A 22,333-nucleotide genomic window follows, 5' to 3' on the forward strand; every position below is an offset into this window, starting at 1 on the left:
TGGGAATTTGTTGTAACTGACATCAGCCTAATCTAAAAAATACATTATTGAAGTGTGTAAGCCTTCAGAGAATGCTTCCTCCTGCTATTATTTTAAAAGGGATTAAAATTATTATTGTGAAGAAAAACTAAATATGGAAATGAGTAAGGAACAATATAAACTGGCCATAGATAACTTCTGCTAATATTGGGTATATGTTATATGTCCAGTAATTTTTCATTATATGTGCATATAATGATGCATTCTATAATCCCACATCTGCCTCTTTGTCCTACTTATTCTTTCCTAATGTAATTAAATAATTTTGAAAACATTAAATAAACGTTTAATGCTCAAAAAAATTAAATAAATAAATAAATAAAATTAATTTCCTGTGTTCCTTTTTGCCTTCTTAATATGGTTACCACAAAATTTAAAAGTACATATGTGGGGGCTTCCCTGCTGGTGCAGTGGTTGAGAGTCCGCCTGCCATTGCAGGGGACACGGGTTCGTGCCCCGGTCCTGAAAGATCCCACATGCTGCGGAGCGGCTGGGCCCGTGAGCCATGGCCGCTGAGTCTGCGCGTCCAGAGCCTGTGTTCCGCAACGGGAGAGGCCACAACAGTGAGAGGCCCGCGTACCGCAAAAAAAAGAAAAAAGTACATATGTGGGTCACATTATATTTCTATTAAACAGCACTGCTCTAGACCTTCTAGCAGTGGTTCTCATTTCACAGGTGCCAAGTTACTAGCTCCATCCCTCACTTAGCAGGTTCCAGTCTTTTTTGTTGATGGTTGTTCAGCGGTTAGCTGTGATTTTGGTGTTTTGGTTAGCTGTGATTTTGGTGTTTTCGTGAGAGGAGGTGAGCTCAAGTCTGTCATCTCTGACTTAGATACCGGTTTTAACTCTGCTCACTTCCTTGGTTTGACATTCTCCATTGTTTCAGGCGAGAACTTCCCACGTGCCCCCAGGAACTCCACCTCTACCAAACCTGGGCTCCATTGTTGTGCAAATGCTGGCAGATGTCGGACTCCACAAGCCTAAGAGTACTTCATGCCTTCATTATTAATTATTTCTAAAAGGATTAAAGGTGTTGAGAGAGACGGAGTCAGAGACAGAGAGAGAGACAGAAAGAGAGGGAAATTCAGGCAGTAATTCCAAGAGGGAAAATAACCATTAAAAGAAAAATAAAAGGATAATTCCTCATAATTAAAGGAAAGGCATTATGGCAGACACTGGTAAATGGTTAATTTATTCCCAACCTCCCTCTTCCCTGACCACCTTCTACTGTGGTGGTTAAAAAACTAAACGTTTGCCTTCTCAGACTCCCTTGCTGCTAGGAATGGCTACATCACATAGTTCTGGAATGAGACATAAGCAGAAGTCTACCAAGAACTTCTAGGAAAGTTATTGCTCTCTTGGCAAAAGGAACAGAAGAAACCATCACTGCTCCTTTTCCTTCTTCCTGCTTTGGACACAGACTTGATGTCTGGAGCTGTAGTAACCATCTTGGGGTCAAGACTTTAAAAACAAGAGAAACATCAAGAGAATCACAAAGATGCCAGCCTAAATGTTGTTGAGCCACTCATCAAATACCAAGAATTTCTACCTCCAGACCTCTTTTTATATACTTTAAAAAACAAACAGACATGTCCTATAGGCTAAGTTCTCCTGTAGCCAGATACTATGCTAAGCACTATCCTTAAAACAACCCACTTTACAGATGAGAAACCCTGTTCAGAGCAACCTACTAATTGTGTTGAAATATGAACCTAGATGGTCTGAGTCCAAAGCCTAGAGTGTTTTCATCACACTAACCTGATTATATTCTCTTGTTTCCTAGCTAAGCCATGAACTTAGAAATATCCCAAGTTCATTGGGAACATGCAAGTTGTCTTCCAAGGTCAGAGCCACCAGATACCCTAGCCCTGGTCACTATCTAATTCCTGCTGATGGTCCTGCTCACTGGCCTCGCCATCCAGAGGCTTCAAACCATCTGGCCACAAATCTGGGTCAGGCATCATGCAATGAGCCCTGTTCTTCCACCAGCCAGGGGAGCACACTCACAAAACACAGCAGACCAGGCACCTGGGGCTTCACTGAGAAAAAGGCTCCATCCTCTCTTTCCCAGCATGCCTGGCTGATGGGGCCTCTGGCTCTCTCCAGATCTCAGTGGAATCTATAGAAAAGTCTGCAGCTGGAACATCTTCACCCTGCTTGTCTGAATCAGGACAAGGAAAATGGCTGTGACTCAGAGCAGATGCCACAGCTGGACTGCCACAGCCATGGGGAAAGACCTAATTGCAGAGATTTCTGTTTTACAACTACAGCTACACAGGCCCCCATGATAGCCTTGCTGCTGACATTTGCTGCCTCTGCCAGGTGAAGAGGGACAGTTAAAGATGCAAAGCAGGACTGCTGATTCCAAAAAAGTGCTGACTCGGAGAACCCCATGGCTGCTGATAATATTCCTGACTTGTAGTGTTGCAAATGCTATCACAGCTAATCCATGCTTCTCTCTCATAAGAAGGTCAAACTTGAGGCAACAAGCTGACGAAAGAAGCTCAGGAATGAAAGGACTGTCTTTGCCACAAACTGCCTTTCCTAAAGCAGAGGTGTCCTCTTGGTCCAGTGTGAGTTTTCAGTTCTATGTTCTGCATTAAACAGTGACAATTACCTCTATTCCTGACTTAATTGCGGCATTATACACTATATTCACTGTATGGTTTTGGTCCCTTATAAAAACGCTGTCATACTGAAAATTATTTTTCAGTTATATACTTTAAAAAACAAATTGTGTTGAAATATGAACCTAGATGGTTCATAAAATAACATTTTTATGGATTAAAATAAACATTTTTATGGATTGAAATATATCAGGAAAAAAGAGCAAACATGTAGCTGGCAGTTGCAATACTAAGCACTTTTCACACATTATGTCTTTAATCCTCAAAATTATGATGATCCCATTCATTACACAAGTGAGGAGAGTAAAGCTTAGACAAGTAAATTACCCAACGTGGTACAGCTAGTCAATAGCAGAATCTAAACCCATATCTAGGGCTGTCTGGCACCAGTTTATGATTTTCACTATACTGCCTCTAAGAAATAAGCATAGAAAGAAGTGCCTCAATATTACTCAAAGAGATAACTTTGGATATTTAAATGTATCAATCAGTCAATGGACTTCTCCCCCAGATGAGTCATTGTGCAATCTTATATGCCAGAATCACGTTCCGAGTTGAGGCATTAGAGTTTTGGTGTAAAACTATAGGAATCCACCCAACCCACCCCATTATCCATTCGAGACCTTAATGCATGCTGGCCTTGGGCCTTCTGTGACATAGGGCCATAGCAGCAGTTGCCAGAAACCCAGAGACAGTTTCCCATGCTGCCTTTTGTTGTGCACTATCCTAGGTTCACTGTGGGAAGCTATGACACTTCACCTGCAGGAGGCTGGCTAGGCACTCCCACCAGGGTCAAGACAGTGGTGCCTAGACTGGGGACGTGGGGAGCCCCACAGGACAAAGCAGGAGGACTTGGATAATTTCAACCTCAGCATGTATTATGTTTCGGCCTCTGTTCTAAGCATTAGCAATGCAGGCAGAAATTTTAAAAATGAGAACCCTGTATTTTACGGAGCTTTTTAAAAAAAAATTAGATCCATAAGAGCTAAGAGTAAAAGACAAATCTCTCAGAGAACAAATAACCTCAGCACTATTCATGAGCCCTTAAAACCAAGACTCTCTTAAGGTTGGATCTTGGTAGAACATCCAACAGGAATATTGGAAGAACATCATGGTGACAGCTAATGTCAATAGTTATTTCTTTTTTTTTTGCGGTACACGGGCCTCTCACCATTGTGGCCTCTCCCACTGCGGAGCACAGGCTCCAGACGCGCAGGCTCAGCGGCCATGGCCCATGGGCCCAGCCGCTCCGCGGCATGTGGGATCTTCCCGGACCGGGGCACGAACCCGTGTCCCCTGCAATGGCAGGCGGACTCTCAACCACTGCGCCACCGGGGAAGCCCAGGAGTTATTTCTTTTTCCTTCCTCAAAATCTTTTCAGCTCTGTTCTTTACAACCTCAAAGAAATGTACTCCCCTGGGAAAGATCAAATTTCACCCAACAGCAAAAGAAGTAACATCTATGAGATGCCACCCTCCTCCCGCTCAATATTCCTCAGTTCATTCTAGTCCTGGGTGAGGCTTAAGGGATGACTGAGACTTGAGCATAATGTTAATCAAGTTCAAGAGGCTGGGCCCTCACAGCAAGACCGCCCAACAAAATCTAGAAATGCAAATGAATTTGCCCCTTACCTGAAAGAATGGCAAATTGTCTGTGAAGTTGTTCAATTATATCCACTGCCACCAAGGGCCTGATTTCCTGCTGCATAATTTCATCTGCACAAATGAAACACAAATTAGGTTAAATCCTTGCAAATTATAAAGAGAATTTAAAGGAAGAAAGGGAAGTTCCACTACTAGGGAAGTCTGGAATTTACCAAGATACGGTTATGGGCACATTATTCTCTTGAGAACTCAATTCCTGAAGCAGGGATGGATCTGGGTTTTGTGTGGTTTGACACTTATACACATGAGCACGGGACATTTCTAGTGCCTCTCCCAAGGTTCTGGGAGGGGTCAGTGCAAGGAAGAGGCCCTGAAGCTTAAGCTTCAGTAGCTTCACGGTAAACCTGCTAGGATGGTCTCATTACCAAGGGAAGTGCTTACAGATCTACCCATTCCTTTGGGTCTGCAGAAGGACATTTTAAACACAAACAATGTAAGTTACCAGAGTTCGTCTCAAACTGGGTCAGAAAATCAATCTGGGACTTATGAAGGTTCTTTTGTTTTTATTCCTTCCCTCACTTTCTTCCTTTTTGTCTTTCTCTTAGTCACCTCCATTCCTTTTTTTCCCCTTCCAGAATACTTCAAGGAGCCTCTTCCCACTGCCAAACATGTTTAACGAAGCACACTCCATTTTGCTAAATAAAGATGCTCCTTACTGAATAAAAGTTTACAGGTTCCCAAAGCAAAAATTCAAACCTTTCAAGCACAAACCTGCAAATGTCCTCTAACCACAACGAGTGATTTATAAGCACTAAGATTTGCATTCTATCCATTTGGGGAAAGGGTACTAAAGAAAGGGGGGGAGAAGACTGAGTGGCATCTCTTAGCCTGGTCTGGGAAGGGGAAGGAATTTTCATGCTCCCTCTGCCTACAATATTATTATCCTCATTTAACTATTTGCCAGGGAACCTCAAAAAATGAACTAGTTATTGTTTCTACAGCAGTTAAACATCAGGTTAGATTAAGGTACAAACCAAATAGCCTTGTAGGCTGATGCAAAACAGGTATCACCTATTGTTTTGGCATGCAGCCAGGTTAATGTGATATTCTAATATTGATCAATCAGAAAGTAATATTTGGGAAGCTCCTCCTAGAGCCTTGGTTTCCACTTCTCAGCTTTGGTGTAAAGGTTGCAGGAGACGATGCATATGGTGATATACATAGTAGGTGCTAAGTAAACGCTAGTTACATTCATCACTCTGGAAAGACCTTGCCTATATTTGCTTTCTGAAAGTCTCCTAAGGGGTGGGGCAAGTGCCGCTCAAACCCCAAGACGCTTTTCAGTGAATTCTACCACTTTTTCTGGAGGAAAGGACTTTCCACTGTGAATTCACTACAAATTCAAAGACCCCTGTATCACTGCTACAGGTGTTGCCTCTTACAACCTGCCTGTATACAATGATGACACTGTAGTTATATTTTACGAAAAAAGAAGGGCCTTCTCTGTTAGATACACAAAGTAAAGTCCCTAACAGTAAAAAGATACGAAGTCTGAGATCTGCTTAAAAATATTCCAGAATCCCCTTCTGCCAAAAACATACAGGGAGCAGGAAATAGCGGGCAGGGGTTGGGGGAGATGAAACCAGATTGACAAAAATGCGGATAATTGTTGAAACTGGTTGATGGGCCCTTGGCAGTTCATTATAAAATTCTTTCGCATATGTTTCAAATTTTCCATAATAAAATTTAAATTACAAATGGACAAGAAAATAGAAAGCTTAAGCAGAAACAGGAGTTACGTAACTTAAGAGTTTTTCAGAACACAATCTCCCAGTGGTCTGGGAAAGTGGCATACTCAAAAATACTCCTGAGGGAGTCTATTTAAGGGACAATGGCTCCAAAGAAAAACCAATATCATAAGATACAATTTATTGTTATTGTACCTCAATATTTGAGATGTGCTTTAAAGTAAACATTTTAAATTAAAGAGGTAAGATCTGAAAGAAACAACAGAAGTGAGTTAAGCTAACCATCCCCCCACCCCCCGGTCCCATCTTATTTTTTAAATGAAGAAACGGAGAGATTGTGACCTTGCCTGTGGTCACACAATAATTTAAGTGTGGAGCCTGGGTCAGCCCTGGATCACTTGACTCTAAGAGGGCAAATGTGATGGAGTTTCTAGACCCTTGGCCTTGAGGAGCATTGGCTTCTACCACCCGAGACGTTGACTAGTGTCTCTCATCTTGGGAATCTGTGGAGGATTGTCCAGCCTTCCAACAGAGACATTTTCACCTGCCTCCTGTGGTTACCAAAGGAACAGGACTAAAATCTACGATTTGTTTTTCCAAGAATAGAAATGAGCTGGTTTGCCTTTGGCCCAGATTTTGCTGAGACAGCCTGGCCCCCAGCCAGGGAGTGACATGGTTATCCTTGAAGACTTCCCAGTGAAGGAACCTCATGACCCAACCTGGCCAGCTGCAACAGAGCATGAGGGTTTCTCAGACTCAGTACTGACCCAGTGCATGGAGATGACCTCAGACACACCCAGCTTTTAGTGATGCCTGACACCTGTGGGCCATGCGCAGTTCAGCCTCAGTTATGCTCTGTACCAGAGGAAACACACAGACCAGCCCTTGCTGCTGGCAGGCCCTGCTACCCACTCCTGTAGAGATGGGGTGGGAAGGGAGTGTAGGAGCTCTCTGATCTAAAGGAACACCTCCCCCTGCAGTGGAAAGGAAGCTGCCTCAGCCCTACATGCCAAGAGCTGTTTCTGCCAAATTCTAGCTGGGCAACCACAGCAAGAACATGCTGAGCCTTAGTATCCACACGTGTAAAATGGCTTTTCCTTCTCCAGGAACAGTTGGGCATGGCCAGTGATGACCCACTGAGGTGGTGGTACCTGCTGCACCCTGCAGGCCCCTCCGTCCTGTGTGGAGGCTTCCTGCTTCCTGCTTGCTATTTTTGATGCATGTAGATTAGGGAGAAACTTGTCTCTCTGTAACCCACACAAGGCAAAGTGAAGTAGTATTTGAATTTCAACACAATTTCTATCCTAAGCAAAGTTACAGATAGATCTGGGGAAAACTTGTCTCTTTTCTATCTCTGTGATTATATGTTACCCTGGACCCACAGTGCTAAAACTGCAGGAAGTATCCACAAAGGTCTCCTAGGTGATGGAGTACAGCCCAGCACATCCCATTGGAATTCAGTTGTAGGCAGCAAGAAACACCTCTGTGTTGTCCACCCCCCAAACCCCACACCCCCATCTGAGAGAAATGTGGGCTCTGGGGCAGGACCCTTCCTACTAATTGCATCCTCCTCCTCAGGGCAGAGGGCAGGAAACTGGCTGATAAAAGCTGATGCAGTCTAACTGTTGCAACTAGTAAGGAATATACGGCAGTGAAACCCTTAGCCTCTGCTTTTGCTGTTCTGAAATTTCAGTCACACTGGGATTTAAAAGACTCAAGTATGGTCTGAGGGAAAAGGAACCAAAATACTAAATAAATAAATAAACAAACTACTTAATTAATAAGTTAAGGCGTAAAAGTATGATCTGACCCAAGAGGGAAGGCAGACCCAAGTTTGACAGATCCTGCTGCATTACTATTGAATACTTTGCCCAGGGAATCTGGTGGGCAGAAAGGATGGAAGGGTCAGTTGTTAGCTGAACTAGGAATGGGACCAGGATCTCCACTCAGCCACTGCTCGTGACACTAATGAGAGCACCAGCTGTGAGCCAGCCCTAAGAAGACACTTTACAGATAACTTGTTTAATTAGTTAGACAATGTAAAAGAAGGCACCCTAGCACTAAAATGAACCTCCTCCAGCCCAGCCTGCCCTCCCACTCCCACAACTAGAACAGATGTGACTGCTGAGAAAACACGTGTGGACCAGAGGCTCTGAGGAATCAGTTGCTGGGATGGTTCAAAAAGCACCCTGGGGTCATGCTGTGTTTCACTTCTCTTTCTTACTGGACAGGTTAGAAAGAACACAAACCCATCTTACTTCTTCTACTGCCTCCTGTGCTACAGGGATGCTTAACCTGAACCAGAAGACTTAGTATTGAAGTTTGTCCATAAATTAACATTGAGTAAGAGGCACTTGAAAAGCAGATGGAAGAATTTTTTAAGGAGAAATTTAGAAGATTTTAAAAACCAAGAACACTAAAAAATGTCCAACTGGGCTTCCCTGGTGGTGCAGTGGATAGGAGTCTGCCTGCCGGTGCGAGGGGACACGGGTTCGATCCCTGGTCCGGGAGGATCCCACATGCCGCAGAGCAACTAAGCCCGTGAACCACAACTACTGAGCCTGCGCTCTAGAGCCCAGGAGCCACAACTACTGAGCCCGTGTGCCTAGAGCCTGAGCTCCACAAGAGAGGCCATCACGATGAGAAGTCCGTGCACCGCAGCAAAGAGTGGCCCCCACTCACCGCAACTAGAGGAAGCCCGCGTGCAGCAATGGACACACAATGCAGCCAAAAATAAATATAAATAAATATATAATCTTGTCTTTAAAAAAAAAGTCCAACTTCCTAGTAGTCAAATAATGTAATTAAAACAGCAATAGAATTTCTCATTTCATCCATAAAATAATACACAATGCTGGGGTTCTGTTCGAAAACTAGTACTTCTGCATAGCCTTGGGGAGTAAAGCTGGTAGTGTCCTTTCAGAAAGTAGTTTCACAATATTTTACCCAGTGATTATTGTGTAGATTACATACTAAACCCCCTATATACATCATCTTATTTAATCCTCAAAACAACTCTAACAGCAATATGGAACTAGATTTGCAATAGCTGGTCCAAGGTCAAGCAGAACCAGAATTTGAACCCAGCTCATTCTAAACTCCAAAGCCCAACATGGTAACCATTACAATACAGAGCTTCAATACATAGTCATCAAAATCTTCATAACCTTTTACCCATTCGTCCTATATCTGGAAATGTATCCTGAGAAAATAACAAAATAAAAACTTTATACATAAAAAGGTGGACTGGAATATTATTTATAACAGTGAAAAAATGGAAGCAATCATGGTATAATTATGAAACCATGTCATAGAAAAAGATTTAAGATGTAATTTCAAGAACATAAAAATCACATGTATGGTGAGATTGAAGCCAGGTTCAGAAAGAAAGAGGAAAGCAGGTGGAGTGTGTGTGCACATGGGTACTGGCATATGAGAAAGGAATACAAGAAATAGTTGTTTTAGGGCTTCCCTGGTGGCGCAGTGGTTGGGAGTCCGCCTGCCGATGCAAGGGACGCGGGTTCGTGCCCCGGTCTGGGAAGATCCCACATACCGCGGAACGGCTGGGCCCGTGAGCCATGGCCGCCGAGCCTGCGCGTCTGGAGCCTGTGCTCCACAACGGGGGAGGCCACAGCGGTGAGAGGCCCGCGTATCGCAAAAAAAAAAAAGAAATAGTTGTTTTAGAGTGATGGAATCCTATTTGGTTACTCCCTTTAGTTTACATAGAGAAAAGTATGCTCTGGTAGTGTTTATTTTTTATGCTAATAGGACTTTATTGAAGTATAATTTACATGCAGTACAATGCACAAATATTAAATGTACACGTTGATAAATTTTGACAAACACATAACTAATGTAACCACTAAACAGATCAAGATATGAAACATTTCCATCACCCCAGGAAGTTTCCTTGCGACCCCTGCCCAGGCCCTGTAACCCTCCCTCCGATAAACATATGTGTTAAAGACCACACGGGTGCTTCTGTCCTCATGACCCAGAACTCAGGGCTGGCAGAACACACTGTACCCTGAACAGCTACTCTCTTAACACCATTGGGGCTCCAGGGAAAGACTTCTCCACATCTCTTGGTCTATATCCTCAAAAGAAAAGGCGCACTGCATCCAAATGCTATGATGGCTTGTGGGCTGTGCCACTGCTGGTATCAGGGACAGACACTGCTTCAGAGTGCTGGGAGGATTTGAGCAGCGGAAGTGCTTAAGTAAGAGAAAAACAAATCAATTAACTTGTCAAATTCTTCCTCTCACATGGCATGAATGATGTAGATTCTTTTTTTTAATTTATTTTTTACATCTTTATTGGATTATAATTACTTTACAATGTTGTGTTAGTTTCTGCTGCACAACAAAGTGAATCAGCTATATGTATACCTATACCTCCTCCCTCTTGAGCCTCCCTGCCACCCTCCGCATGTAGATTCTTATGTAATGAAATATGTCCAGTACTACTGAGCATCAACATTCTCACTTTTTTTCTTCCAATTCATGATGCAAATATATTCAAATTTTGAACTCCTTGAACGCAATTACATTTTACTTAGATCACATTTACTTTAGATCACTGCTCTCAGTGGAGCTCAAATTATGTGAAAATCTCAATTATAACAACATAGTGCATTTGCTGACATGATTAGAAAACAAATTTTATGGGTTAATGCCTTATGGGTTACGGATATCTTTTATTACTCATCCAAATTTCAGTGGCCCATCAACACAACACTCAGATGCATGCAATAATTCAATGTATTCATCTTTGCTATTTTCTGATTTTTAGTCATATAAAAACCATACCTTTATATATTTTAAATCTTGTTCTTATGGGGGTGTGTTTATCAAGTTAAAAGAACAGTACTTTTTATTTAAATGCCACATATGGGCCTCTATTTGTACTCTTGGCCCAGGCTCTGCAAATACCTGTTTAAAATTGCTTTGAGAAGTGATGAGATATTATTAGGCATAAGGATTTCCATTTTTGAATGCTTATCCAAATCCCTTTTCTTTCTATTACAAAAAAAATGTTTAAGCTTATTAATTTCTGTTGACATCTCACATGTGCCCTTGCGTGAGACAAGCACGGCACCAAGGTGGAAGTTTTTATGCAAAGGGTTTCCTTAGCAACAATAGCTGGAGATGACATTCTCCTGCAGTCCTTCATAACTCCAGGAGAGGCAAACCAGCTCTGCCGCCTGGGGCATATTGAATAAAAAGCAATCAAAGCCCTGCAAGAAATTAAGAAACTCTGTGAAAATACCTAATCCCTCCCTCTGTTAAGGCTCTCAAATTTTAGCACTAGGTTTCAAAGTGACCCCACCTGCATTTTAATCAATACTGCCCCAGAGCAGTGCTCTCAAATTACAGTGATAAATCACCTGTGCTTTAAAATGCAGATTCTGATTTAGTAGGCCTGGGGTGGGGCCAGAGATTCTGCATTTCTAAAAAACTCTCTTGATGCTGCTAATTCAACTGAGAAGCAAGCACAAGTTGAAGTTCCAAGACTTTAGACCATTCTTGTTCCTTTCCCATTGCTTACGAAAATGCAGTTCAGGGGAAAAAAAAAAAAAAACTTTTTATTTAAGTTGTTCCCTAGTGCTTCTCCTATCATTCAATAAAAATAATCATCTATATGTATGCAAAGTATATTTGAAACTGAGGCCTAGCTGGTGTAAACTTCTGGCCTACATTTCCTGCTGTGTTGATTTTAGGATCAGCACCCTGATCCTAAAGGTAGCACCAGCAACCCTACCTTTAGCACTTGTTTTACCTCTCCTTCCAGCACCCCCAAGCCCTACCCCAGTGCTCAGTGTGGGCCCCTTAATGCAGCGGTCCCCAACCTTTTTGGCACCAGGGACCGGTTTTGTGGAGCGGGGGTGGGGGGGTGGGGGGGTGTTGTGTGTGTGGGTGATGGTTCGGGCGGTAAGGTGAGCGATGGAGATCAGCAGATAAAGCTTTGCTTGCTTGCCTGCCGCTCACCTCCTGCTCTGCGGCCCAGTTCCTAACAGGCCTCGGACCGGTCCTGGTCCACAGCCCAGGGGTTGGGGACCCATGCCTTAATGCCTATCCTCTCATTCTAGGACCACTCCCAGCCCGGCATTCAGTCAAGTCAGAAGCAGTGTCTTTGGTAAAACAACAAAATATGGTCTAATGTGATGAGATGAGAAGACTAGTTATGACTAATGCTCATTCGACATGGCATTCTTCCAAAAGTTTCTGCACTTTCATTTCTTTCTAAAGCTCTTAGAGGAAAATATATCTTAACAAAGGAATCAAAGTGGTAGGATCTTAGACATTTTAGCAATATGATGGATACACAATTTTATTTTTGTTTAAGAAAAAGCCCTGGAGGCTCTGGCTAAACATTCCTGCCTTCCTCTCTCAGTGTATTCATTCATTCAGGTACTATGGAAGCAGAATGAAAGAAACTGGACTTGCATCCCAGCTCTGCCACTAACCAGCCCCTCCACCTTCAGGTTCTCCCTCTGTAAAATGGGAGTGGATAATAATTAATAATGTCTCCTCCTAGAGGACTGTTGTGAGGATTAATACTACCATTTATTGAGCACTTTCTACCTACTGGGCACTGTGCTACATGCTGATGAAATAAAAATCATATTGTAAGGCAAGACAAGAAAAATTTAAACATAAAAATTTTCTCTTCCCTTTGGCCTCCTCCCTCCTTTCTAGTGTGCATTACGCATTAACCAGACCTCTCCAATAGCAGAAATACCTGCTCAACCATAAAGATCAATTTTTCTTCTTCTGGTGCCAGCCATATAACTCCTTAGAAGATAACATTCCTTTCTCAATCCCGTAAGAGGTCATGATGACCCACCACTCACCTTGTCCGTGCAGACATCTTCGGTGAACTTTATGTAAAATGCCAATATATCATTTCCCTTAAAGATAGCAATTGGTGCAGAACAGACTAGTCAGACCACCTGCAGAGATACTGGGCTGCACCTAATGGAAGTTCTTAGCTTAAATATTTATTAATGACCTTATTAATATACTAGCTATATTACTTGTATTCTGCCTATTTTATAAGATTGTTTCTTGCATTACCAAATGTGTGACTAGGCGACTTGAAACGACTGACCAAATATATAGTTCTATAAGATCAATGTTTATACTAGTGTAACTCTAGATATGGGAAGAAGCAATAAGAGGGAACCATAACAGACTAGTAAGACAGCGGGTCCAGAGGATTCTGGCTATTGTTAGGAGGGCCTAGTCCAGTAATGGCGCATTGAGTGGCCTATCCAAAAATTCCACGCCTGACCTAAGAATGAGCATTCTTAGTGTCGTGGGACAAATTGGTCACGAAATGCCTCCCAAACTTTGGTTGAAATTAAGACTGAAAGGGAAGGGACTGTAAAATAAAGAATATTGTCCACCATCCAGTTCTGCAAGAATCAAGTCATTAGCCACTGCTGTCACTGACCAACAATACACTCTGAAAGGAATTCAAGGCGAAGATCACGATGAGGAACTTTGTGCTCTGGGAAAACCGACAGAACTGGCCCTCAGCTAGTTAAATATTTCCAGAAGAAAATTTTATGAATCTGGTCCTTTCATCTTCCCATAATTAGAAAAGCACTAAAACCATTAACTCAGAGATCTGTTCCTTCTACCAAGATGAGTGCTTGACTGCATGTACCCCTTGATCAAAATCACGTATGCACTAGCCTTGCCCCCTCCTTACCTCTTCAGAACAGTTCTCAGAGCTCTCTGAGAGACTGTCTCCTGGGTTATAATCCCCAGGTTGGTATGAATAAAAATTTCCATTTCTTTCTTAGATAGACTATTAATTCTTTCATTGACAATGCTTTACATACATTATCTAATTTAATTAAAATAACGTATGAAAGCAATTTGTATATAGTAGATTCAACAGAAGCCAATTAAATTTATCATCCAGTTCTTTGAGCCATGATCTCAAGGATACCGCAATAGATTTTTCTCGAACACCCGCATTACTGCCACCCACTGGTGATTTGCTTTGAAATGCTGCTCATAAATTCCCCACTGATGTCATGTGACCTCTTTCTCTTTCACTATGAACTAAGTTTGATAGAACTTATGAGGTTGGAAGAACTCAGGAGCAGAAGGGAGATTAGAATTAGATTGAAATATAAATAGGGATGTAGTGTATGATAAAAGTGGCATTTCCCATGGGGCCAGAGGGAGATTACAGATTCCCTCACTATCTGATAGTAGAGTATTCCTAGGAAACCTTTTGTAAACCAAAAGGGCATAAAGCAAAGAGGCAATTACCTCAGTACACATCTTGCTAATAGATGCACGAAATAAGTCAAGATAAAGCATAGATGCTCACTGACACAATTCAAAGCTATGGCAGCTTGATGCAGAGATGCTGAGTCTAGTTCCAGGGGAAGGAGCTTGGTGATACCACTCTGCGTGTGCACTGCCTCTATAATGGCTCACTACTAAACAAATGTTGAACACTTTTTGCTTTTCTCCTAAAAGTGAAAATCTTCTTTGGAGTTCTTTTGGTTAGCAAAAACAGGTACTAACGTGGGTCTTTCATAAAAGCAAAATGGCCAAAGCAAACTTTCGAAAAGCAGGGGATACCTGTACTCAGCAAATAGTGCTGGGTAACAAATAGAACCTGGCCATAACGGGACATCAAGTATAGTGATTAAGAGCCTGACCTCTGGTGTCACATGCCTGAGTTCAAACCCTGGCTCTGCCACTTACAGCAGAATAATCTCAAGCAAGTCAATGAACTTCCCTGTGCCTCAGTTTTCCTGATTTGAAAATGAGGGAAATTATAATACATCCACCTAGTATGGTTGTTGTAAGAACTGAGTTAATGTTAGAAAACTTAAGAAAAATTCCCAGTATATAGTAGGTGCATGTACAGGTATTTTATTATTGTCAACAATGCTAAGCTGTATCCAAATTTCACTTCTTGCATCAAAATAAACTCCAGCCACATTAAATAATGAAATGACAGAATTACTAAAAGAAAATATGGGAGAACATTTTTATAATCCTGGAATTGGAACAGCCTTTCGAAGCATGACAAATCCCAATAAGAGTGATAGATTTACTAATTTGAAAACTACTTTGGCAAGGTAAACACACCTTTAACAAACTCAAAAGAAATGTAACCAACTGGAATATTTACAGCACATGTGGCTGATAAAAGGCTTATCTCCCTAGAATATAGAGAGCTCTTACAAAATTCACAAGAAATAGGTATAGTGGGCTGGATGGTCCCCCTGCCTTCAAAAAGAAAAAAAAGAAAAACATACAGCCATGTCCTAATCCCCAATACCTGTGAACATTACCTTATGGAAAAAAGGGTCTTTGAAGACGTGATTAAGACTCTTGAGAGGAAGAGCCTATTCTGAATTATCCCAGTGAGCCCTGAATGCAATCATATAAGAGAGAGGAAAACAGGGGAGACCTTATGAAGATGGAGGCAGATATTGGAAGGATGCAGCCACAAACCAATAAACACCTGGAGCCATCAGAGGCTGGAAGAGACCAGAAACTCAATTTCCCCTAGAGCCTCTAGAGGAGGGGGGCAGGTACCTTGGTTTTGGATTTCTGGCCTCTAGAACTATGAGAAAATGAATCTCTGTTTTTTAAGCCATCAAATTTGTGGAGATTTGTTACAGCGACCATAGGAAACATAACGTCAGCCACAGACTGAGAACAGACAATTCACAGAAGAAATACAGCCGGTGAATATATATATAAAATGTTTAACCTCACTAATAAATTAATGTAAATTAAAACAGAATGAGTGCTTTTCTTCCTGATACACTGGCAATTTCTTTAAAGATAAATAACACAGCATTGGTAAGACTGTAGGCAAATTCTCTATAGGTAAAGGTATAAATAGGTACTTTTTAAAAAATGTTGATCAATTTGGAAATATCTGTCAAAATGTTAAATATGCAGTCTTCTGGCCAAGAAATTCCATGTCTAGGAATTTAACCTATGGAAACAGTAACAGAAGGGCAAGATACGTGAGTACTAAGATGTTTATTACAGTATTGTTCCTCTAGGGCAAATGTCCATTAATAGCGGATTGGTTAAATAAAAGATGGAATAGCTATACAACAGAATACTAGGGAGCCATTAAATATAGTCAGACAGATCTATATGTACTGACCAGAAAAAGGTTCAAAATGTATTAAGTTTAAAAAAAATAAAGCAAGATACAGAATAGAATGTTATCATTTATGTTGTTTATATATATATATATATATATATATATATGTATGTATGTGTGGAGGGCCTTATATATTTGAATGTATTTGCGATGAGATATTGAGGCAGAGATGGCTAGCTGCCCACTCAAAATTCACAGTTCCTCTTGCATACAGTAGCACTATCATTTGAAGGTGGCTGCCTGGCCAGAAACTCCATCTCCCACTCACCTGCCCTACCTCCAGTTACTGCCATGTAGCTAGTGAATGCCAATGGGGGATGAGCAAAAATGATGAGTTGGGGTATTTCAGAAATAGGTGTGTCTTCACCACTGTGTCTTTTCCCTCCTGCAGGTGACAACTGCAAGGTGACAACTCTGAGCCAGAGGATGACAGACCCACAAGATAGAAGCAGGCAGGGTCCCTGAAACAGTCTGAGGGAAAACGGCCAACCGACCAGGGCCATTGTATTGGAGTGTATTTATCCAGTGAAATTTAGGGGTTGTTACAGCAGTTGGTGTTACCCTAACTTACAGGCGTGCATTCATTTTCTAATATTTTAAGTACATTTTATTCTCCTTTTAAAAAGAAAAAATGGGGGAGATAGCCAGTGGAAAAAACCCCTAACTTCTGACTCTCCCTGAACCCCCAACAATTAAATAATATGAGTCTTGATTAGCACATACTTTAATCAGTGTGCCATCTCTTGAGTTTCATTCCCTTAGCCCCATGAAATCAGTATTATACCAAGAAGTCGACTGATAGCATTCCATGAATGTAAGATTGCGGTAATGTCAGAAAGGCCATTTAGGTACTCATAAAACTTGCATTAAGAGACTCAAACTTTTGTTGTTGTATCGCGTCACAGAATAAAGTGACTGACAGCCAGAGTACGTAGGCAAACATTTCACAACCTTTTATAGTGGGAAAAAAAGAAAAGCAACAATAGTATATGTAATGCTATAAGTTTAGGATTCAGAAATCTTCATATTCATCTTTCCTATTACTTCCTCTCCTCACGATCAACAAGACTGTAACCTCTTATGATTTAACTTTAGTAAAATTAGGACAATCATTTACACCTGGATTCAAACTCTGTAAGGATTCGTGTGCATGCTCAGGTGAGCACCTATGTGTTTTAAGAATGGAAAGCAAAATCTGATTAACAAGCTGTTCTTTCTTAAGTAGCAAATACATAGTAGCCCTTGCATGAATCGTGTCTCAACCAGAAAGTATACTGGAACAATGAAGAATTTGTTTTAAAAGCATACTTCTCCATTCAATAATTCCCCTCCCTTGAAGAAATAGGTTCTAAGTATAGATAAAGAGTAATGAGAGAGACAAAGACATTTGCTTTAATCACCTTTCCTAGTCTGTGATCTAAGGGGAATAAATGTATTCTAAACATTTTCAAGGAAAAAAAAAAGGCCAGGGGTTGGGGAGGAATATATCAATAAGCCCATGCATGAAAGAAGCAGTCTTAGAAACAAGCAGCTGCTTCAGCTCTTAGAGCATCTGTCTTTTTTTTTTTTTTTTTTTTTTGTGGTACGCGGGCCTCTCACTGCTGTGGCCTCTCCCGTTGCAGAGCACAGGCTCCGGACGCGCAGGCTCAGAGTCCATGGCTCACGGGCCCAGCCGCTCCGCGGCATATGGGATCCTCCCGGACCGGGGCACGAAGCCGTGTCCCCTGCATCGGCAGGCGGACTCTCAACCACTGCGCCACCAGGGAAGCCCCGAGCATCTGTCTTATTGTCTTCCAAATACATGTAAGGCATACTTAAAATGCTGTTCCTTCTCACCCAGCCCACTGAAGAGAAGTGGTTTTCTTTTTTATTCCTAAACCACCAGTCTGTTATCAGCTGATGTGTCTAACATGAAGTCTCAGCATTTCAGATTTAATGCTTTTCTTCAGACTTAACATTTTTCTTCAGGAATACGAATTTCATAATCTGGATTCTCATTTTCATTTTATAAAAGCAATTATATTGGTTATTTTTAAAAAATAAAAACATACAACTAAATAAAAATAAGAAAAGTAAAACTCCTTACCATTCCTTCACCCCAAATTAAATAGTTATCTTACGGGTGTATAATAGTCAGTATGTATATATGTATGTATAGACATATATGCTTTTAAAATGGGTTCATACTTACACATTCTATCCCATAACCTGATTTTTTCAAAATATTTGTTTATCTCTTTTTAATATGAATTTTCAATAAATGACCACCTACAATATTGTTAATAGCTGATTAATGCTTTAAATTTTAAAAGTCCTTTTAAACTCCTTAACAAACTTGAGACAGTATTGCAAAGTAATTTTTTCAATGTAAAATTGGTTAGTTAAACCATTATTCCTCTGAGAATGAGGATGAATAACAAAACATACATAAGAGAAAGGCATCATTGCTCTCACAGTACCTTTTTTTGCCATATATTCTAGCCTGATGCAACTTCCTAGGAAATGGTGGTAAGCCCTCATCTCTGCCTCTGTGATCCGCACGAAGGTGCAAGGTAAGTATCTAGGGTCTTGCTGCCCACACCTCGTACACCAGGAGGCCATTGGATTCCGGGAATGGTGCCACTGCTCTCTCCCCGTTCCTCTCTCAGCACTGCACCTACATAAATATGTTTAATCCTTTCTCCTGGCTAATCTCTCTGAAGTTCACTCAAGGGCATGTCATTGCTGAGAGTTTATCCTTTGGATTAATGAGTGTTCACAGGATTACAGGCCCAAAAGATTACCAGATCTCCTCATTGGGAAACTGGGAAATGAGGAAGTCAGATAGAGAGGGAAATCCTAAAGTTGATGAGAATCAGAATGTTTTTTCTTATACATCAGGGCTTCCCTGGTGGCGCAGTGGTTGAGAGTCCGCCTGCCGACCCAGGGGACACGGGTTCGTGCCCCAGTCCGGGAAGATCCCACATGCCGCGGAGCGGCTGGGACCATGAGCCATGGCCGCTGGGCCTGCGCGTCCAGAGCCTGTGCTCCGCAACGGGAGAGGCCGCAAGAGTGAGAGGCCCGTGTACCGCAAAAAAAAAAAAAGATATACATCAGGCCACTGCATATTTAAAATAAGATAATAGACAAGGATAAAAATTTTAAAGGATGCTCTTCAGAAAATGTATTCCAGGCCACAATTCTAACCCCTCTCCAGGTTGCCAAGGAATAAAATCTAGAGAATTAACAATGCAACCAATAGAAGTCACTACCTAAACAAGCAACATACATTGGCAGAGCAAATGGCAACATTTCAGATCCTGAGATGGGATGTAGAGTATCTCTTGAACTACTTCTAAAGATCAGGTGCAAGTACAATGTCAGGATTCTAAATGAAGGATGTTCTTTGCCTGTCGTAATCTGACCAAGACCCCACTTAAGTTCCACTTGAGTTCACCTTTCAGAACTGTGCCATGCAGAGTGCTATATTCAGAAAGAGGCTGCTTTTTCATAATGCATTTTATTTTGGTTCTTCATGCTTAATGTTTTTGCTTATTGATGTTCTGCTCCAAGATTTAAAGAAAGGGCACAATGCAAACTATCCAATAAGTAAGTATATAATAAGTAACTTATCCAATAAGTTCTGTATACAAGCTTCTAATTTTTATTTGTATGATTCAAGCTAACATTTCAGAGTAAGGCTTGCAGTTGGCCAAGGAGAAAACTGGAAAACTTTTTTCACAAAAAAAAAAAAAAATTAACTGTTTACTTTTAAGGAGAGGGTAAAATTTATACATGTTAAAATACTCAAATCTGAAGTATACATTTTAATGAGTTCTGGCAAATGGATACATCCATGTAACCCATACCCTTTTCAAGATACAGAACATTTCCATCTATAGAAAGTACATTCATGTCCCTTCACAGAGAACCTTTGTTCCTAATCCCGGGGCAACCACTGTTATGATTTTTCAGTAGAGACTAGTTTTATCTGTTCAAAAGCCTCATATAATGCAGTCATACAGTATACACTCTTTTGTGTCTAGCTTCTTTCCCTCAGGATGCTTTTCAGATTCATCCATGTTGTGTGCACCAGTAGTTCATTCATTTTTATTGCTGGGTTATATCCCATCATCTGGATAGTCAGTTTGTCCACTCTCCTGCTGATAGACATTCAGATTTTTTTTTTTCCCAGTTTGGGCTGTTAAGAATAAAATTGCTATGAACATTTATGTACAGGTCTTTGTGTGGACATGTATTTGCATTTCTCTTGGATAAATACCTAGGAGTGGTATTGCTGAGTCAAAGCAGACGTGTATATTTAACTTGTAAGAAACTGCCAAACCTTTTCCCAATTGGTTATATCAAAAGGTTTTAATATTAGAGGCTGCTCTCTTTAGCAATCCTCAGAGCCAGTTCTTTATTAGTGTTAACTGCATGTGAAGTACTTTAAGAAAATACCTAAATTAAGAAGAAGAAATATTAATTTAAATTTGGATTCTAAAACTTAAGAAAGCTCTTTTTCTTCCCTACCGTTAAGTATTGAGAATATGTTGACTCTGACCAAATGCAAAGTCTGAAAGTCTAATACAGGGCAGCAAATAAAGCAGTTTTCAAACAACCGTTTATTACATACAGCCCAACTTCCTCCCAAATGGTTGTACCAGTTTGGATTCCCATCAGCATTATAGAAATGATTCCCCATATGGAGGCTCTTTTTCATACTAAACATTAACTTCTTCAGCCTTTCAGTCAGAAGCAAACAGCCATGAATGCTTAGCTGGCATCACAGCATCTAGGAACATTAAAACTATCCTTGCTAACCACATCAATCCACAATGGCAGTGTGCATGCAACTACACACACCCAGTGATGACCCTAATTACACACCTCAGAGATGCTGAGGGTTTGGTTACAGACCACTGCAATAAAGTGAATATTGCAATAAAGCTAGTCACATGAATTTTTTAGTTTCCTCGTGCATATAAAAGTTATGTTTACACTATACTGTAGCCTATTAACTGTGCAATAGCATTATATCTAAAAAAATGTACATGCTTTAAAAAAATCATGCTAACATTTTAACCATTATCTGAGCCTTCAGTGAGTCATAATCTTTCTCAAAAGTAACAAAGATCACTGATCACAGATCAGCATAACAAATATAATATAATGAAAAAGTTTGAAATATTGTGAGAATTACCAAAATGGGACACAGAGACATGAAGAGAGCAAATGTTGCTGGAAAAAATGGCACCAATAGACTTGCTCGACACAGGGTTGCCACAAACCTTCAATTTGTAAAAAAAATACAAATATCTGTGAAGTGCAATAAAGCTAACTGCAATAAAATGAAGTATGCCTGTATATCTTTTTGCAGCTTACAGAACTCTAGGGAGAAGCAGACTGTAAAATCTTAGAAACTTTATACATTTGGATCTATTATATAAACGAACTATACAGCTCTTATAATTCCTACATTCCATGCACTGACCTTTATCATTTGACCAAGATCAAGTATCTACTAAAGGACTGTATTTTCTTTATGTTTAACAACAGATTCTGAAATAACTGGGTACTGTACTAGGTAACTCTCCTTAGAAAAGAGCTGATTATTTCAGGAGTAATGGCAATGGGAGATGAATGTTTTTCCCCCGTCTTCTCCCTAAGAAACTACCATTACAGGTATTAAAAAAATAAAAATTTAAAAAAGCTTTTCTTAGCACTTCTAGGTGGCAGAGTAGGAGGACTACTCCTACTCTGTAGGAGCTCACCTCCCCTCACTAACACATCAAAAATACATCTACATATGGAGCAATTCTCACTGAAAACAAACTGGAGACTGGCAGACTCTTATACAACCAGAGCTGTAAGAAAGATCCACATGGAGCAGGGTAGAAGGGAAAAGAAGGCATCAGGTTGTGACTGCACCCCTGGGAGGGAACACAAGAAAGGAAGGGGGATTACATCGGCTTGGAGATCTGCTCTGGGGACTGAGTGGTTTGAACCACTTAATGGACATCCCAGCCCTGGGATCTGACATAGGGAAGACATGTCCCCTTAGCTGGTTTGAAAACTCCTGGGAACAAGGTGGGAGGAAGCAGACTGAAATTGCCCAGGATTCTGGCTGGTTTCCTATGACTGCCCCAATGACCACACCAGCCCAAGCTGGCCAC

At 41.0% G+C, this 22,333-nt stretch overlaps 1 protein-coding gene across 4 annotated transcripts in view; it reads right to left on the bottom strand.

The window, feature by feature from the left end:
• The window catches only part of MCF2L2 (MCF.2 cell line derived transforming sequence-like 2), a 224,644-nt gene that overhangs the window by 195,220 nt on the left and 7,091 nt on the right, over nt 1-22,333 (bottom strand). For all 4 annotated transcript variants that reach the window (XR_004476032.2, XM_012536226.3, XM_033403114.2 and 1 more), the window contains exon 2: nt 4,297-4,380. Coding sequence is in view for 3 of the 4 variants with exons in the window: in XM_012536226.3 (XP_012391680.2) it covers nt 4,297-4,380 (84 nt within the window). In the remaining variant the exon portion in view is untranslated. The remainder of the gene's footprint in view (nt 1-4,296; nt 4,381-22,333) is intronic.

The sequence above is a fragment of the Orcinus orca genome, chromosome 5 (assembly GCF_937001465.1).
Source record: "Orcinus orca chromosome 5, mOrcOrc1.1, whole genome shotgun sequence".
Lineage (NCBI taxonomy): Eukaryota > Metazoa > Chordata > Mammalia > Artiodactyla > Delphinidae > Orcinus > Orcinus orca.